Source organism: Scomber scombrus, chromosome 15 (genome assembly GCF_963691925.1).
Source record: "Scomber scombrus chromosome 15, fScoSco1.1, whole genome shotgun sequence".
Taxonomy (NCBI): Eukaryota; Metazoa; Chordata; class Actinopteri; order Scombriformes; family Scombridae; genus Scomber; species Scomber scombrus.
The window spans coordinates 20,456,430-20,473,038 of NC_084984.1; the positions used below are offsets into that span (position 1 = coordinate 20,456,430).

The following is a 16,609-nucleotide window of genomic DNA, read 5'->3' on the forward strand; positions in this document are numbered from 1 at the left end:
GCTGAGCTGTGTGCATTTTATTTCTCTGTATCTGTATAAGGCCCAGGCAGCATCAGCATGTGCAGTCACTGAGTAAAAAAATGTGATCTTCTAAACCTAAACTGATAATTCTCGTGGGCTCTATCTCTGTGTGTCAGCCAATCCAATATTTTACCGTTGGACTTTCAAAAGGCATGGCTCCCCTTAGGCATACAAATGCGATTCACTGATAAATGTTCTAGTGAGTTACAGTCTGGCTGCGAAGCGACACGGTCTCACACTGTCTGATATGCACATGCCAGTGAATCCACAAGGAGGGCTACACACATGAAGAACACACACTGCCACACACACATACACAATCACACTGTCAAGGATGCACAAACACAGGCACTATAGCACTCTGAGATGGTAAATCAGAATGCCAGCACTGAACTTCAATTTCATTTCACGGCGCTGCTGCGGAGTCAGATCGTAACTTACAGCCGGTTACTTACACAGACACACACTTAAACACACACACACATGCTTGCACAGACAAGCGAAGTCGTAGATGCAGAATGATAGAGCCACACTCATGTGAGGACCAGATATATTGTAAATAGAAACGCATAGATGCACACGGGCTCACACAGCTGGTCCAACATAATCAAAATTCATCAGTATTCTAATCTAGTCAAGTGGATGTGTGTGCGTTTGTTTTATCGGTTGTGTGGTTGCTAGATGTGTTTCTAGATACTGTACACCTGTCTCTGACTGAGTGAATATCAGTCTGTTAAGTGTGTGAGTTTGTGTGTGCACTGATGTTGCCAAAGTAGAAGTCCCAGTTCTCACTATGCTGTTTCAGCTACCCAGAGGAAAAATCAAGCCAAGCTTGAGAGTGTTTAAAAGTCTAACAGCTTTGCTTTGTTCAGAGATGTTTGTTAGAATTGTCATTTTAAAAATAGACTTATGTAGAGTCACATTCAATCTTTGATATAACACTATAGAAGAAAAACAAGTCTTTATACTTAAACAAAACAGTGTATTATTCCTTGCCAAACTGACCTACAGTATATGAGTTCTTTTCTGATCTGTTATCCATATCCACTGTCTGCGCCTTTCAAAATGATCCATATGACCTTTAAGAAATCCTTTCATATGACAGTTTTCTGATCTATCACCTCTTCAGCTGAGGTTGGAGTTTACTTTGACACCAGTGAAAGGAAAACATTAAATCACACAACTACAAAAACGTCAAGGATAGCTGAATAAAAGAACCAACACTCATGATGTTAAAATGGTAAAGAGGCAGGACACTAGATGTGACAGACAGACAAGTGACATCATCACACCAACAAACCAACACAGTAAATATCACCATTAATATAATCGATCAGTCACACATCCAAAACAGTAATTATGGCAAAGCACATGCAAATTATGGGTAGTGTATAATTTAACTTGTTCTTTAATAATTACTTACAACATAAACATAGTATGTTTTAAATGCTACAGCAAAAGAACGGATAGTACAGTTCTGGTGAGGACAATCTCGAAATCTATTAAATGTAGTCCAGTTACTCATGCATGAGTTTAATGTGCTTATTTTATACTTATTTTAAAGCATTTGTGCATGTTTAGTTTAGCCTTTTAACCTTAAATCACAGGTATTGTATCAAAGTATGTAAACAACATATAGATTGACGTGAAAGATAAAGTTTTACAACTATGCTCATTACTATACTGTAAGTAATGAGCAGGGAGTAAAATGCCAGTAACTGCTTTATCAAGCCACCTGCTCTACAAACATAAACATGTAAAAAAAAAAAAAAAATATATACATATATATATATATTTTCAGCCGCTTTGCCTGCAGTGCCCCATCCACCACTGGTAGGTTTTACACAACAACAGCAAGCTAATTAGCTAATAACATGAAAGCTGTTTGTATGTAGCCTAACAGTATATCTGAGTTTTCCATGTATCTTAAAATTGGGAGACAAACCAGCGCCTCCTGTCAACCAGCAGTACCTGCAGCAGAATCACAGCAGCAGCAGAGGGAGGAAGACAGGAGGAAAGACCGACTGCCTGCTCAGACAGCAGCTGTGAACATGCCCCTTGAATCGGACTGTGATGACAGATGGGTTGAAATTGTATGTCATGTGTGGATTGTGAGCGTGGATAGTGTTTCATAGACGATCTTGCATCCTGGGTAACGTCAAAAACAAACATACAAAACTTACGAAGCCACGTGTATGACGATTAGTCATGATAAAGGTTGAGGGTCATGCAAAATGATGGGAGTGTCCCAGGAGAGATGACAAAAATACAGCAGGAGAGGGGGTGAAAATACAGGGGTAAAAGAGAAGTGTTGGCAGGTCTCTCAGTTCAGTAAGCCTCGAGCTAACTCGTTCCTCTAAGTCAGCGTCCTCACTTCATCAATAGACATTTGATGATGCCGCAGTAGAAAGGTATAACAACGTCCGGCTCCAATGGCACTTGATGTTTGAACGAGTAATTCTAGCAGTGTTTAATCAGCTATTCAAACAGTGGGGCCACTTGTACTCATGAATATCTTCCCTGACACTTGGCTAATGATAATTTGATCTTTCTGCTTGAATTACGGTTAATCAAGGTGCAGAGGAGATGAAATGAATTTATGAATGTCCGCATTAAGCAAACATTACAACACTGATTCTCTGTGTCTCTATCTCCAGTGACTTCCTTTCACTTAATTCCACAGCCTGTGTCTCTGTTTTATTTTAAACCATCACCTTATTATTTTCCCTCTACTTGTTCTCTCTATTCTTCACCTCTTTCTGTTCCTCTTTAATTGAACAGTTATTCTTAACTTGACCTTCACTGGTATGTTCAACACATTTGAACTCAAAATCCAACCCACCTTTCTCCTTCTGACCTCTACTGTATTATGTGTGTACTTTTAGTTTTCTCAACTGTAATGTATAACATTATATTTATGAAGGCATTATGCAAGTGTGTATGAAAATGAACATGCCAGTGTGCTGTATATATTCCAGCGTTTTCTGTGTGTGTGTGTGTGTCTTTATGTGCATAATTGTGATGCTTGACTTTACTCATGCATGTGTGTTTGTGTGTGTGAAGCTCATCACTTATGCCAGTTTAGTAAACAGCCTATAGACCTACATGTACGGTTCATTTCCTGTGTGTGTGTGTGTGTGTGTGTGTGTGTGTGTGAGATACTGTCCTGCAGGTTTTAGCACCAGTGACCTCACAACATGACATTACGTTAACTCTTTATGGTAATGCACTGCTCTGGGAAAACATCACTGGGCTGCATGTGAACTACAATAACCTCAGTGCCCTGCAGAATCTTGCTGTTAGTTAAACGTTCAGCTTTCCTGAAATGGGTAGAAAGCTAGTTGTGTCTCCAACCCCTTAAGCTTCAGCATTCCCGAGTATTTTTTTTCATTATTTGTAAGCAAAACATATGAATATGAAATAAACCCTCACCAATATCCTAAAATTTTTTGTGGAATTCATTCATGATATTTTTTAGTGTTTTTCTAAACCTTGAAACTGTGACTTCAATTTTGTTGTAATGTTATTTTGACTCATTTGACTTTGTCTTTATTGCAGTTCACACAACTCGTCTAGATTAATAGTCGCTTGTTGGGGTTTCTCTCTAGGGGACTGTTTATTCACGAAGGACCACGTCAGCTGGCATCAACCTAAATAAGTAGAATAATGAGTAAAAATTGTCAAATTGGAGCTTTGTGAAGGACACTGATGATTTTCATTCTCATTTGGTAGGGAATAACAGTGTTCTAATGCTGCTTACAGTGCCCTGTCTATTACCAAGAGATCAATAGCACTTGAGCTGAATGTCATTATGGTTATTAGGCCTGCTTGCCTGTATGGTGATGAGGCATGAGGACATTATGCAGGGCGGTGTGGGAGCATGTGCATATGCGTGAGTGAGTTCATGAGTGTGTTCGTAAGTGTATCTCTGCTTGTATTTCCACTGTTGCTCTAAGGCATATTATGCATGTGTGGCATGCGTGCAGAATGCTCATGATCGGCAATATGCCCCTGATGAATGCTGAGGATTCAGGGGAATTCAGAAGGAGTGAGAGGGAGCGGTTTCAAGGTGAGAGGGATAGAAAGTGATGGAGAGGGGAGAGTGAAAGGTGAACAGAGACAGACACAGAAGGAGAATGAGATAAAGGAGAGTAAGGTGGCCACAGACAGTGGGAATAATTTACAGAGGGATAGACGGAGACAAAGATAACAGCAAATGATGAGAGCGCAGTCACGTCATTTGACATACCTGGCTGAACCTTAGTGGAAACACCATCATTATCATATAGTGGAGTTTGTTTATTCAGGTACCCTAAGCCCAATTACATCCAAACAGCTAGGTTTAAAGATGTGTTTTATTTTATTGTCCTGAGATTCCATTAAAAACCAAAACCAACATTAATTGATCCTTCAAACAAGTACAGCTATAAACATCCATTTATTACCCACATCCACCCTTTTTGTGCCTTAAATATTTAGCAGCCTATTCTCAGCTGTATCAATCCACAGCTTAAAATAGTCAGCAACAATGTCCTATTTATGCTTCTATGAGTGATGTTTGCTCAACAACTACAGTGCACAGCTCTTTAGGGAATCCTTGTGCCATTTAAGATAATGACACTGTATATTTGTAGTCAATTCTTAAAGATATACAACTTCAGGAGAAACAAATGAAATTAATGAGAGACAAACACCCTTGAGTGAGTGATAAAACAAGGAAGAGGCAAAGTCCTACATTCTGACACCTTGGGGTATATTATTACACACATGCTATGGCGACAAACATGACATAAACATGGTGGTTGTATTTAAATTATTAATTCAAACATTCAGTTTGTATGGTGGGCGGCATCAAGCAGCAATGTTGTTGCTATGGTGATTGACAGTTTCATTAATTACTAAATTTCATAGCCACCTTACAGCCAATAAAAAACAAGTTTTGTCTTTGGCCATGGCACAAGTCAGTCCTTTATCTGTCATTCATCTGTTTAAAGGTCAGAACATAACAAGGAAGACAAGGGAACAGAGAACAGTAGAGGAAAAAGAAAGAGAAAAAAACAGGGTGAGAGAGACGAGAGCCGTAAAACTTAAAGTTCAAAGTAGGGTATGGATGGAGGCAGATGGCAGGGAGGGGAGTGGAGGGACAAGGTTGGAGGATGAGTGAAAAAGATAGAGACTGACTGCCGGAGAGTGAGAGGAGGAGAGTTCAGACTTTTATACGACAGGAGGAAGACAAGAAGAGGTTAAAGGGAAAGGACAGAGAGAGAGAGGGAGCCAGGGCTGTGGAGATGAATGGATATTGAAAGGGACAGAGGTAGAGAAAGAGGGATGTAACCCCAAATGATAAGATGGATGGGGTGTAGGAGCAGAGGGGGGTGCAAGAGGGGAGGTCAGTGAATCAGTGCTGTGTAGAGGCGTTCAAGTACATTGGCATGAAACAGCTGCAAAAAGGTAATTTCAGCACAAAAAAAAAAAATGTAAGGGCCATGCTCCTCATAAAAGATTATTTTTCTTTTGAAAACCTGCTTATAAAAACTCTGTTCTGATGACATCAGTTGGAAGAAGATTAGGATTTCACCTTCCTACTTTGATAACAGCTTAATGACACCTAAAGACATTTTAGGCAGGGACCTTTTCTAACTTATTAAATTTCTGAATGACATCTTGATAATGTAGTAGACTTAATAACAACAGCAAAATCTGTTGAATTATGTTTTTTCCTCTGAAAACGCTATAAAAGTTATAGCAGGAGACTATAAGATCTCCTCTCCTTTTTTTCTCTCCCCTTCTCGCCTCTCCTCTCCTCTCCTTTCATCTCCTATCCTCTCCTCTCCTCTCCTCTCCTCTCCTCTCCTCTCCTCTCCTCTCCTCCCCTCATGTCACACAAGGGCACCAGCATCATCATCAAAGCTAACATCAAAGTCATGTATGGTTTTTGCTAAGATGCAAATAACTTTTTATGTAAATAAAGTCCGTTCAAAGTAACTTGACAGAGAATGAGATCAAAGGCAGTTGGCATTTCTTGCCAGTTGACATGCATATGCACGCACATTATTTGGACTTTGGACTTAGGGAAATGGGAATGGCAGGCATGAAGATGGCTAGAATGGACAGAAGGGGGGGAAAAGGACTGACAACAGAAGAAAAATGAGAGATAGGGAGACAAGAGATGGAGGGCTGGGGGGAAGTTGAGGGGAAATAAATGACAGACAGAGAAGAAGACGGAGAGAGAGAGAATAAGAGGTGTCAGGTTAATGTTAATGGGGACAGGGATCTTGTCATATATAGATGGCTCTGTTATGGGACATGAAATAAACATGAAACACTAGGTTGACATCTGTATCAGTTGCGTTAAGAGGCATGTCTGAGGAGAGAGAAAGAAGAAAGCTAGCTCATGTGAAGAAAAAAAACTGCAAAATCAGAGGCATTGTGGTGAGGAAGAAAGAAGGGAGGAGACATGGAGACAAAGACAGCGAGAGAGACATTAGAGCAAGGCAAGAATCTTGACAGCATTTGATCCCAGGCCAGCGGGGGCACTTTTTTCTTTTCTTTGTAGACGAAGGCTTTTCCTAAGATACGGATCAATATTTTATTGTTGTTTCTTGTTGTGCTGTTGATCCTTAGTGTTGAAGTGTTAATCTGACGTCTTTACTTTGTGTGGTCATGACAGGTCCTGTGGGACTTATCAACAGAGCAGGGCTACTAACCCCAGGGTCCTGACTAAAACCCCCATTAGGCTCACATATATCCCTTAACCCTCAGGGACACCGTCCATACAACTTACGACTGAACCAATGGACAAAGGCAGTTTTTGTTTTGTTTTTGTTTTTTTACTTCTGCCAAATTCTCCATGTTTATTAAAGTAAAAATAGTATCTTCCTCTAGGGCCTCCAGAAACATTCAATATAAAAATCTGGCTCACTGAATGGAACAACATATGACTTTATTTCCCATTCTTTGGTCATTATAACATATTAGTAATATTTGGAAGAAATTAGATCAGAACTATTTATGAACTGAGCAAAAACAGTAAAAAAAAATATTTTTCTACTTGGCCCTTCCGTGCCACAACAAATATGTCTACGCAATATGCATAAGTAGACAATAATAAATACCAGAAAAATTGATTGATATAGATTGGATGTGAAAATATACTGAATTACAATATTTCCATTCCCTCATATTCCATTAATTATATCAGTTGAAACCTGCTCTCTATTTTTTGCTGCTTGGAGCCATTATATCTGAAAATGCAGGGATGTCTCCACACTGAATATTCTGACTCTCACATATGCTAATATAATTATAAAGGCTTTGATTGACTGTTTCCAGTTGCTAAGAGCCTGTTTGCAGTAATTCCACCTTGCGTATATATTTCACTTGTTTTACACTTACACCTGTTTTACACAAACACCTAATCTTTGCCTGTGTCTGTTTCCAGCTGGCAGGGTCCAGTACGAGCGAATGGGCAGTGATGTCACCATGCAGTGCGGCTCCCTGGACAATGATGCATCAGTGTCATGGAAAGTGAATGGGACAGATGTGAAGGCCCAGCACCATCTAGAGGGCCCTAGACTGATGCTGACCCAAGTGGGCCTGGGCCACAACGGACTCTACAGCTGCTTTCAAAACCCGCACGGAGAGAGACGTGACACCATCATTCTCCACATCGGCAGTAAGTAGCCAGACAATTGCCCGCCAAATATTACTTTCAAATAAGACATGATGAATATTTAATCACCCCAATGGGGAAAGTTGGTCATTGCAGCAGTTGAAGGAAGAAGCAGAAATGAAGAAAAAAAAAAAGCATGTGGTGCAAACTGACCATGATGCAATTACAACTCCAAAAGAAATATATTAATTAATAATGAGAAATTCTACGACTTTTAGTTGTATGTTAGATGTGCAAAACTAAAGACAAAAATAATATATGAAAATATGAAACTTCAGCTGCAGCTCTAATTAAGTTAGATAATACTGTAGTTAAAGATAATGAACAAAATGGTCAGTTTAGAGACTGGTTAACTGTTTACAACGTAGCCATTTATTTTGACTGTACACTCAAATATACAATCAAAATCATGATCAGTTGGTCAACAGGCTGCTGACCAAATATGACCAAATGGGTCTAGAATGCTGCTGTGTCAGTCCTGAAGTCCAGAATACACTTGTGAGGTCACTCTGTTCTAGAATGTCTGTAAAAGGTATTTATGAAAGTCGACTGCACCTTGTGCAGATGACTTTGTTCTGAAGATGGTCTGCTGCTGCACCTTGTGGAAGCTGCTGTGTGGTAAAGTAGCAATTATCAGGAATAATGTTTAAGATATTACAGGCACTCATGTTAAATAGATTTACACATAATCATCAAGTGCTGACAATGATGACTTTGTTTTAACGACATTGCAAATTTTGATGCTCTTGAATTGCACAAAAGGTCGATTGAATGATTGAATTACAAGCATTCCCAAGATGCTTGTTTCTTACAGATTATTTGGAGTATTCTTCATTTATAAATGCCACTAAATATATTTTTGTCGCTTGCACAGTAAAATCCTTTAGCTTAATGACAATTTTAATAGCAAGTTATATTTGAAGGGTTGTTTCATTTAAAATTTAAATACTAATATAAAACTTGAGTTGTTATCATAACAGTTGTTAAAATGACATTTGGTCAGTTTCCTGTTATGGCCGTTCATTTTAATAATCATACAAAAGCAAAAATGAATATCAATTTTACAGCATGTCACAGTGGCCTGTGAGTTGACTACAGCCTCTTTTGAGAACCATTATATTGATGGTGAAGTCTTTCTGTACTGGGCCTGTGGATAATAATGGTGGAGATATGGTGGACTTGAAAATGACACGTACCCCCTGAGGATAATTTGGAATGAAAACATCTTTTGTTAAATGTGGTATTTCGCTCAAGTAAAAAATATTTATTGGATTATCTTTTTAAACTGCCCATTTTTAACAAAATTGAGTAGTCAGGGAATGAAAGTCTTATTTGGTCTTTATTTGAAGGTTTTTCTCTACAATATTATTCATTTAGACTTGATTCTGTGCAGCTAGACATAACATTATATGAATGGCACACATTTCTTTTATATATTAAAACGTATTACAACTTGTTTGTGGATTCCACTGTGTATAGTCAAGTAAACACTGCTGGCTTTACTGAAGGCAAAACCTGTATGAATGTGGTTTCAATTTCATTTATTTATTTACCTATATAAATACATCCAATTTATTTTGACAACCGCCTCGTCTAATCTGCAGCTGAACCTCCTTCTTGCTCTGGCAGCTTGGCTGTGTTTGATTACAGCTGTCACTGCAGTAATACTCCATGATTGATGTCTACTTGTCTATTCCTAAATGACAGGTTTGAAAACAACACTTTGTACATTGAATTAATATTTTATTATTGTAGTCAGAAAAAACAGGGAGCATCCAGTGTTTCCCTGCATATAAGTGATCAGTCTCATTTGGGTCTGTTGGTAGCATATACTGTAGAATGTGCAGCATTTGTAAATTAAATTACCGCAGGAATCATGCTGCTGCAGATAGCTAGCCACCAGGTGAAATTAGATATCTCTTTGGTATCAATCATGGCAGGCCACTTAAGAACGGTGCCAAAAGTGACACACATTTTGATACACTGCTGCAGAAAAACCTTGATTCATCACTCCCGTGACATTGAAAAATATGAGCCCCGACCAGTTTTCTTCCTTCTGACATTGTTGTACTAGAGCCTACTTCAGGCTTAAATCAGAGAAAATTAGGTTGAAAGAAAGGCCTTTGGAGAGTCAAAATGTCACAGCAGTAAATAGCTCTGCTGTGAATTTGTTACACTGCATATATAGAAATGAATGACACCATTTAAGCAGGACATGCCACCATCAGCGAACCAGGAAACCCCGCCCCTGTGTGTCAGCTTATGTGTTTCCATCCTCTTGTCAACGGCGCCAATAGAAAGCCAAGAACACTACACCTCACGATTTTATCCCTGCCTTATGTTAAATGTAACATTTCCATGCAAATGTTTGATGAATGAGACTGTATGGGAGGGTGACAGTTTGGTTAATCATATCAGCAATGATGAATTGCCGAATGCTGAAATAATACTGAATTAATGAGAGTTTTATGTTTTGGTAGATTATGTCAGCTGGGTGAATGATGCAATGCATAAACAGGCCAGAACATGTGTGTGTACGTTTGTGTGCGTGCCTGTGCGTGTGTGTGAGACAGAGAGGCAGAGAGAGATGGAGAGATGAATGTCTTTGCTACTGCGATTTAAAGTGCATTTTCTTCATCATAAAGATGCTTTGGTGGTCGCAAACTGTGTGTGTGTGTGAGAGAGAGAGAGAGAGAGAGAGAGAGAGAGAGAGAGAGAGAGAGGAGAGAGAGAGAGACATTGTGTAATTACTCATCAGGGGTCAATTACAAGTTTGTGAGAACAATACCTTTGCGGTCTAGCCTGGCAATGAATGTAATTGCCTTGGTAACAGTTGGTGACTTTATGACTTGTTGAAGCCATGCACATGGGCAACATCGACTTTTCTAAACTACAGAAACTTAGATTGCCCTCTCATATTCTGCCTGCTTGTTTCTCTAATTCTTCAATGCACTTCTTTTTTATATGTCGTCACTGCCCCGCAGTTCCCTCTATTTTGGCACTTTTCTCTTTTGTTCTTCTCTTCACCCTCTCTCAGTGTCTTTCTCTCTGTCTCTGTTTTTATCTGTATTTTTTATTATGTTAACTGTCACCTACAAAACTTTAAAGTGTTGCGCATATACAGTCATAATGACACCATGACAGGCTACACTTGTCGTGATTACCATCATGATGATAGTTTGATTTTATGCAGTGTTTATTACTTACTCTAGGGGCTTGTTATGTTTAACACAGATAGAAGTGTTATCAGGAGAATAACAGAGAGCCATCTGTCTCTTTTTCTTTTTCCTCAAACTTAGTTATTATATCTCTTCTTCTTCCTCTTTGTCTTTTCCTACATCCATCCTTTCTTTCTCTGCCTCTGCCAGTCTGTCTCCATCATCGCTCTGTGTCACTCTGTTAATGTCATTCTCCAGAACTCCCATACATTCCCTCTTCCACCCCCCTACATCTCTCTTTGTCTTGATGTTGGCTTGTAGATTGTGGCAGCATCTGTTAGCTGTGTGTTTACACTGGTTTGCATTAAAACCAGAGGACGTCATACTATGACCCCGAACCCAGCCATGTGTATATCTGTGCTTGCTCTGTCTTTACACTAAATTCATGGAATGCTTGTGATCTTTCTCCAGGAGTATATCAACATAATTTCAGCAAGAGCATGGTTGCATATGTGTTATCTTTGTATTCTTATGTAAAAGTATAGTGGCACTGTGATCGGTCTGTTTTTCTTCCTCACTGCATTATTTCACCACTGTATATAGCTGTGGGATGTTTACATTCAGTCAGTCACTTTAAATAGATACAAAGCTACAATTATTTAAAAAAAATACTCATACATATTGAATTGTCTGCTGGCATATGTGTGTGGGTGTATTGGAGTGAGCGCTTGTGTCTGTCTATTTGTGTGAACATGTGTGGAGCTGTCACACACACATGGCAGGATGTTATTGTCATATGGTGTTTAAAAAGGTGCCTATCTCATCTGTAAGCAAACTTTCAGGGTCACACACATAAACACACACCAGCGCTAGAGTACTTGATGACATATTTAGACACTATCTTCAAAGAAGAAATGATGTTCAGTGGAGAAAGAGATAGAAAGTGACAGACTGATAAAAAGATGAAAGAGTATGTTCATTATAATTTAATAAACAAGAGGTTGTAAAACTCGAAAGCTCTTTGGTGAAATACAATCTCCTTTTTCTTCGCTGTCACAACAGAGAAGTTATTGCTGTCTTGCCCTTTTCTGGCTTTGTCCACTCTTCTATCTATTGCTGTCTTCGATGGCCATCAGCGACACAATTTATAACATCACAACATATGCTGCACCCACCCAGTTATTCAGCCTCCCAGCTAACACAACATCCACTGCAGTAGGCCATATATCCAACCACTCACCCTGGTGACCTGTCACACTGTCAACCTACAAGACACATAGTCTGCCAGTAAGCCATCACTGAGTTAGCAGACCTAATTGCTAGCCTGCCAGAAAGTCGCAGTGGACCAGTTAAACTGCCAGATCGCAAGCCATGAGCCAGCTACTAGTCAGACAGGCAACCACTGACATCATTCAAGAAATTGATTTAGCCAAAATTGTATCCAATTACTTAATTTTTATGAGAAAACAGGAATGTGTATGACATACAATAACATTAATAAGTAATCTTGTTACTATCCCAACAATCTTGTTACTATCCCAACAATCTTGTTAGTATTCCAACAATCTTGTTAGTATTCCAACAGTCTTGTTAGTATTCCAACAATCTTGTTAGTATTCCAACAAATCCTCTAAATTAAATGACCAAATACACTGTTTTACCATGCAGTCCAGAACGACACATGGGAGCATTTTCTAATATCGTGCCCCTATCGGCAGTAATCAACATCAACATTATTCTATGCTTTCTAAAACCGATTTAAATCACTGTTAAAAAATAATGATGTTTATTATTTGACATTAAAGGATAAGCGGTTAGTGTGATGAAGGCTAGAGAAGCACATTTTCTGACTAGCAAGGAGAGTGTGTTGAGACGGTGGAATGAGTACTTTGAGGGGCTGATGAAGGAGGAAAACAAGAAAGAGAGAAAGGTTTGATGATATGGGGAATGTGAATCAGGATGTGTGGTGGATTAGCAAGGGGAAAATGAGAGCAGCTATGAAGAAGATGAAGAGTGCAAAGGCGGTTGATCCAGATGACATACTTTACCTTTGGAGACATGGAGATGTTTGGGAGAGATGGCAGTACAGTTCTTGACTATCTTGTTTAACAGAATCTTGGAAAGTTAGAGGATGCCTGAGGAGTGGAGACAACGTGTACTGGTATTGATTTTCAGGAATATGGTGGATGTGCAGAGCCGTAGTAACTAAAGAAGTATAAACTTATGGGGATGAGTAGTGACAGATAGATTAAGAGGAGAGGGGGTGATTAGTGAGCAGCAGTATGGTTTCATGCCAGGAAAGAGCTTTTGAGAATGTTAATGGAGAAGTATATAGGAGGTGAGGAGGAGTTGCATTGTGTCTTTGTTGATCTAGAGTAAGCATTTGACATGGTGCAGAAAGAGGGGAGGTATGGTATTGTATGAGGAAGAGGGAGTGGCAGAGAAGTATGTAAGAGTGGTGCAGGATATGTATGAGGGCGGTGTGACAGCAGTCAGGTGTGCGGTTGGAGTGATGAATGGATTCAAGGTGGAGGTGGGATTTCATCAAGGATCGGCTCTGAGCCCCGTTTTGTTTGCATTGGTGATGGACAGGTTGACAGAAGGATCAGACAGGAGTCTCCATAGACTATGGTATTCGCGGATGATATTGTGATGTTTAGAGAGTAGGGAACAGGTTGAGGAGAGCCTGGAGAGGTGGAGGTATGCTCAGACTACATGTGTGTGAACGGGATGGAGAACAGGATGAGGATACATGGATTAGAAGTGGAGGAGGTAGATGAGTTTAAACACTTAGGCCAAATGTTCAAAGTAACGGGGAGTGCAGAAGAGAGTGACAAGGGTGATCTGTGATAGAAGGGTACCAGCAACAGTGAAAGGGAAGGTTTACAATAGGGTAGAGATACCAACTATGTTGTATGGATTGGAGGATATGGCACTGACAAAAAGACAGGGGGCAGAGGTGGAGGAGGTAGAGTTGAAGATGGTAAGATTTTCATTGCGATTGATAAGGATGGACAAGATTAGGAATGAATATATTAGCAAGACAGCTCAGGTTCGACAGTTTGGAGACAAAGCGAGAGAGGCGTGATTAAAATGGTTTGGACATGTGCAGAGGAGAGATGCTGGTTAAGGATGCTGAAGATGGAAAAGAGGAAGGCCAAAGAGGAGGTTTATGAATATGATGACGGAAGACATGCAGGTGTTTGGCATTACGGAGGACATGCAGGTGTTCGGCGCCACTGCTACAGGATATAATCATTGTGGCTGCTGATCACTCAAACATAACTGACATTATAGCCTATTGAGTTGTTTTTCTTGGGAGGACCGTCTCTAATATTCACATGTTCATATGCAGGTCCAGGAATCTGACATCATGCCTCGGATTAAAAGGTTTTCAATTGTTGAGTCTGTTAGGTTTATGACCAACATTAAATAAAAACAGCCATGGATGCTGAAAACATTTTAACATTTGTGTTCTGTTAGTCAGTGTAGTATCTTTGCGTAAGCTGTGAATGATGGTAGTGGGGTGGGTATTTTGTATCTAAAGGTAATGAAAAGGCAGTCAGAAAAATGTAATTTAAAAGAACATCCTATTACTTTTTTTGTTTTTACAACATGTGCATTCATTCTCTGTGTATCACCTTTTAGATTTAATCCATGAATCTTGAAGTGCAGTGTTCAGTGGCTGCAATTTTGGCAATAGAAAAAGGCTGACAGTACAACAGACTGATATTGCAGGATGGTTGCCCTGCTCCATGGTAACCGTCACTTTCTAAATGTGATGATTTGGTGGAAAGCTGTGAAATTGCAATGGCACTTCAAACATCGGGCAATGCATATCTAAAAGCTCTGTCGCTGATCACTCCCCATCTTTAGAGCCCATTAGCCAGCTACTCGGGCAGTCAGTGTGCCAGCCAGTTACTCAGCACTGCCAGTTGACACAACACAAGAATAAATACTTTTTTTTTTTCTCCACCAAAATTCTTGACAGATAATTCACGGGGCAAGTAGGGCACTCTAGACAGGGCACTCCCATTACTATAATGACAAGATTTTGAATGTCTATAATGAAGAAAAACATTTATATTGTGAGCAGGAGTGGCATCTGTTCAGTAATGAATTTATACCATAAATCATCACACAAGAGATGGAGTTCTTGGTTTGGCATTGATACAGTAAACAAATCCAGTTTCTCAAAACCGCTCTTAGATCATTCAAGTTCCGTTATGTAAACTTAGTTGCGGTTTAGACTTTTTTTTCTTTACGCTACAAATGATAACAGAAGTTTCAACCGCCAACGTTGTGGGTGTGGGTTTGGTTCTGAGGCCATTTGGCTTAAGTTAAGGTGTGTGTGTGCACACATGGGTGTGTTTGTGTGCATGTGGTTTGCACTGAAAAAGTTTAGAAAAAAGGGAAATCTCTCTTAGGTCAATTGAACAAAAATCTATTCCTCCACTACTTCTCTCTTCTAGTTTTACTTCAGCTCTCTTTGGAAACAAACAACTGTATTTCTGTCTTTCTCCCTCAATCTAACAAGTATTTAAGTGTAAGCATAATCAATAACAGTGTTGGGAAAAGAGACAGTATATTATGTGGGTAATGTTTTCAATTCACCCAGAAAGACTCCGTAATTGGGGAAAAAGTCGATTTTTAACATCATTTAATATCAAAACTGCCAAGTGCCAAAAGCTGACAAGTTTGGTTAGGTTTTTAATGTTGGTTAGTAATCTATTCGGCTACTTTTTGCCAATTTTATTTGGGCAAAGTTCTTGTACAGCTGCTTGTGTTTCAACAGCATGTAACATTTGAGATCTTTAGTTTTATTGGTAAAATTAAAAAAATGAATTTTGTAGAAAAAACATTTCTCAAAGTAAGGAACAGAATTCGCCAACTACATTATATAATCAAAAACACCCAAATTTGAGGACATTAAAGTGACATATGTTTACTCCCTGGTACTTCCCCTAACCTTAATGGTAATAATCAACCTTATTTTAAGGATATACTGTAATTTGAGTCTAATTAAATTGGATACACTAATTATGTTCACATTTAGATCCATTCCTGATCAATTGGTTAAATCCAATATTTGGTCCAAAATGTGGCAAATGAAAAACTACACACACACACTGATTGGTTACCTTCAGCCTTACTTAGGATTAGTTGAAGGAGAAGAGAGTTCTCTTGTTAGACTGATGTGCATCTCTTACCCTCAGGCAACTTATTTCCACAAACGCACACACACACACATACCAATTGATATCTATTTCCTTTCCCTGGGCAGGTTGTTTTTGTGTGTATATCTACGCATACACACACACACACATACTCAGGGGACCCGTGCTACATCGCTGGGTAATGGAATCGTCTTGTCTCTTTGCAGACAGATCGCTATGGAGGAGGGTGAACACGTAGAGCTCCATCTCCTCAGGGACTTCCTGTTTAAACTAAGGAAGTATTTGGCCCCACATGTAAGGCCACTGCTCAGAATTACTCAGCTTACATTTTAATTACTCTCCGTGCTTGTCCCAGTACTCGCTCAATCACGATAAATAGAAGATACCTGCATGGAGGATTTGCACAGTCTTAAATTAATTCAACAGTTGTCAACCTCAGCTTGTCTCTTGGGTCTTGTTTCTGTCAGCATTAGAACCAAACCACACTGCCAGAACTTTGTGAAATGAGCATTTTAAAGTCTTAAAGAATTCAAATGCAAGTTTACTGCAGAACACCTGGAGAATCTGCAGTATAAACAAGT

General features: G+C 39.4%; 1 protein-coding gene across 1 annotated transcript in view; it reads left to right on the forward strand.

Annotated features, from left to right (window-relative positions):
• cntfr (ciliary neurotrophic factor receptor) overlaps nt 1-16,609 on the forward strand; it is a 224,814-nt gene that overhangs the window by 115,119 nt on the left and 93,086 nt on the right. Inside the window, exon 4 of the mRNA XM_062434051.1 lies at nt 7,463-7,696. Within this exon, the coding sequence (XP_062290035.1) occupies nt 7,463-7,696 (234 nt within the window). The remainder of the gene's footprint in view (nt 1-7,462; nt 7,697-16,609) is intronic.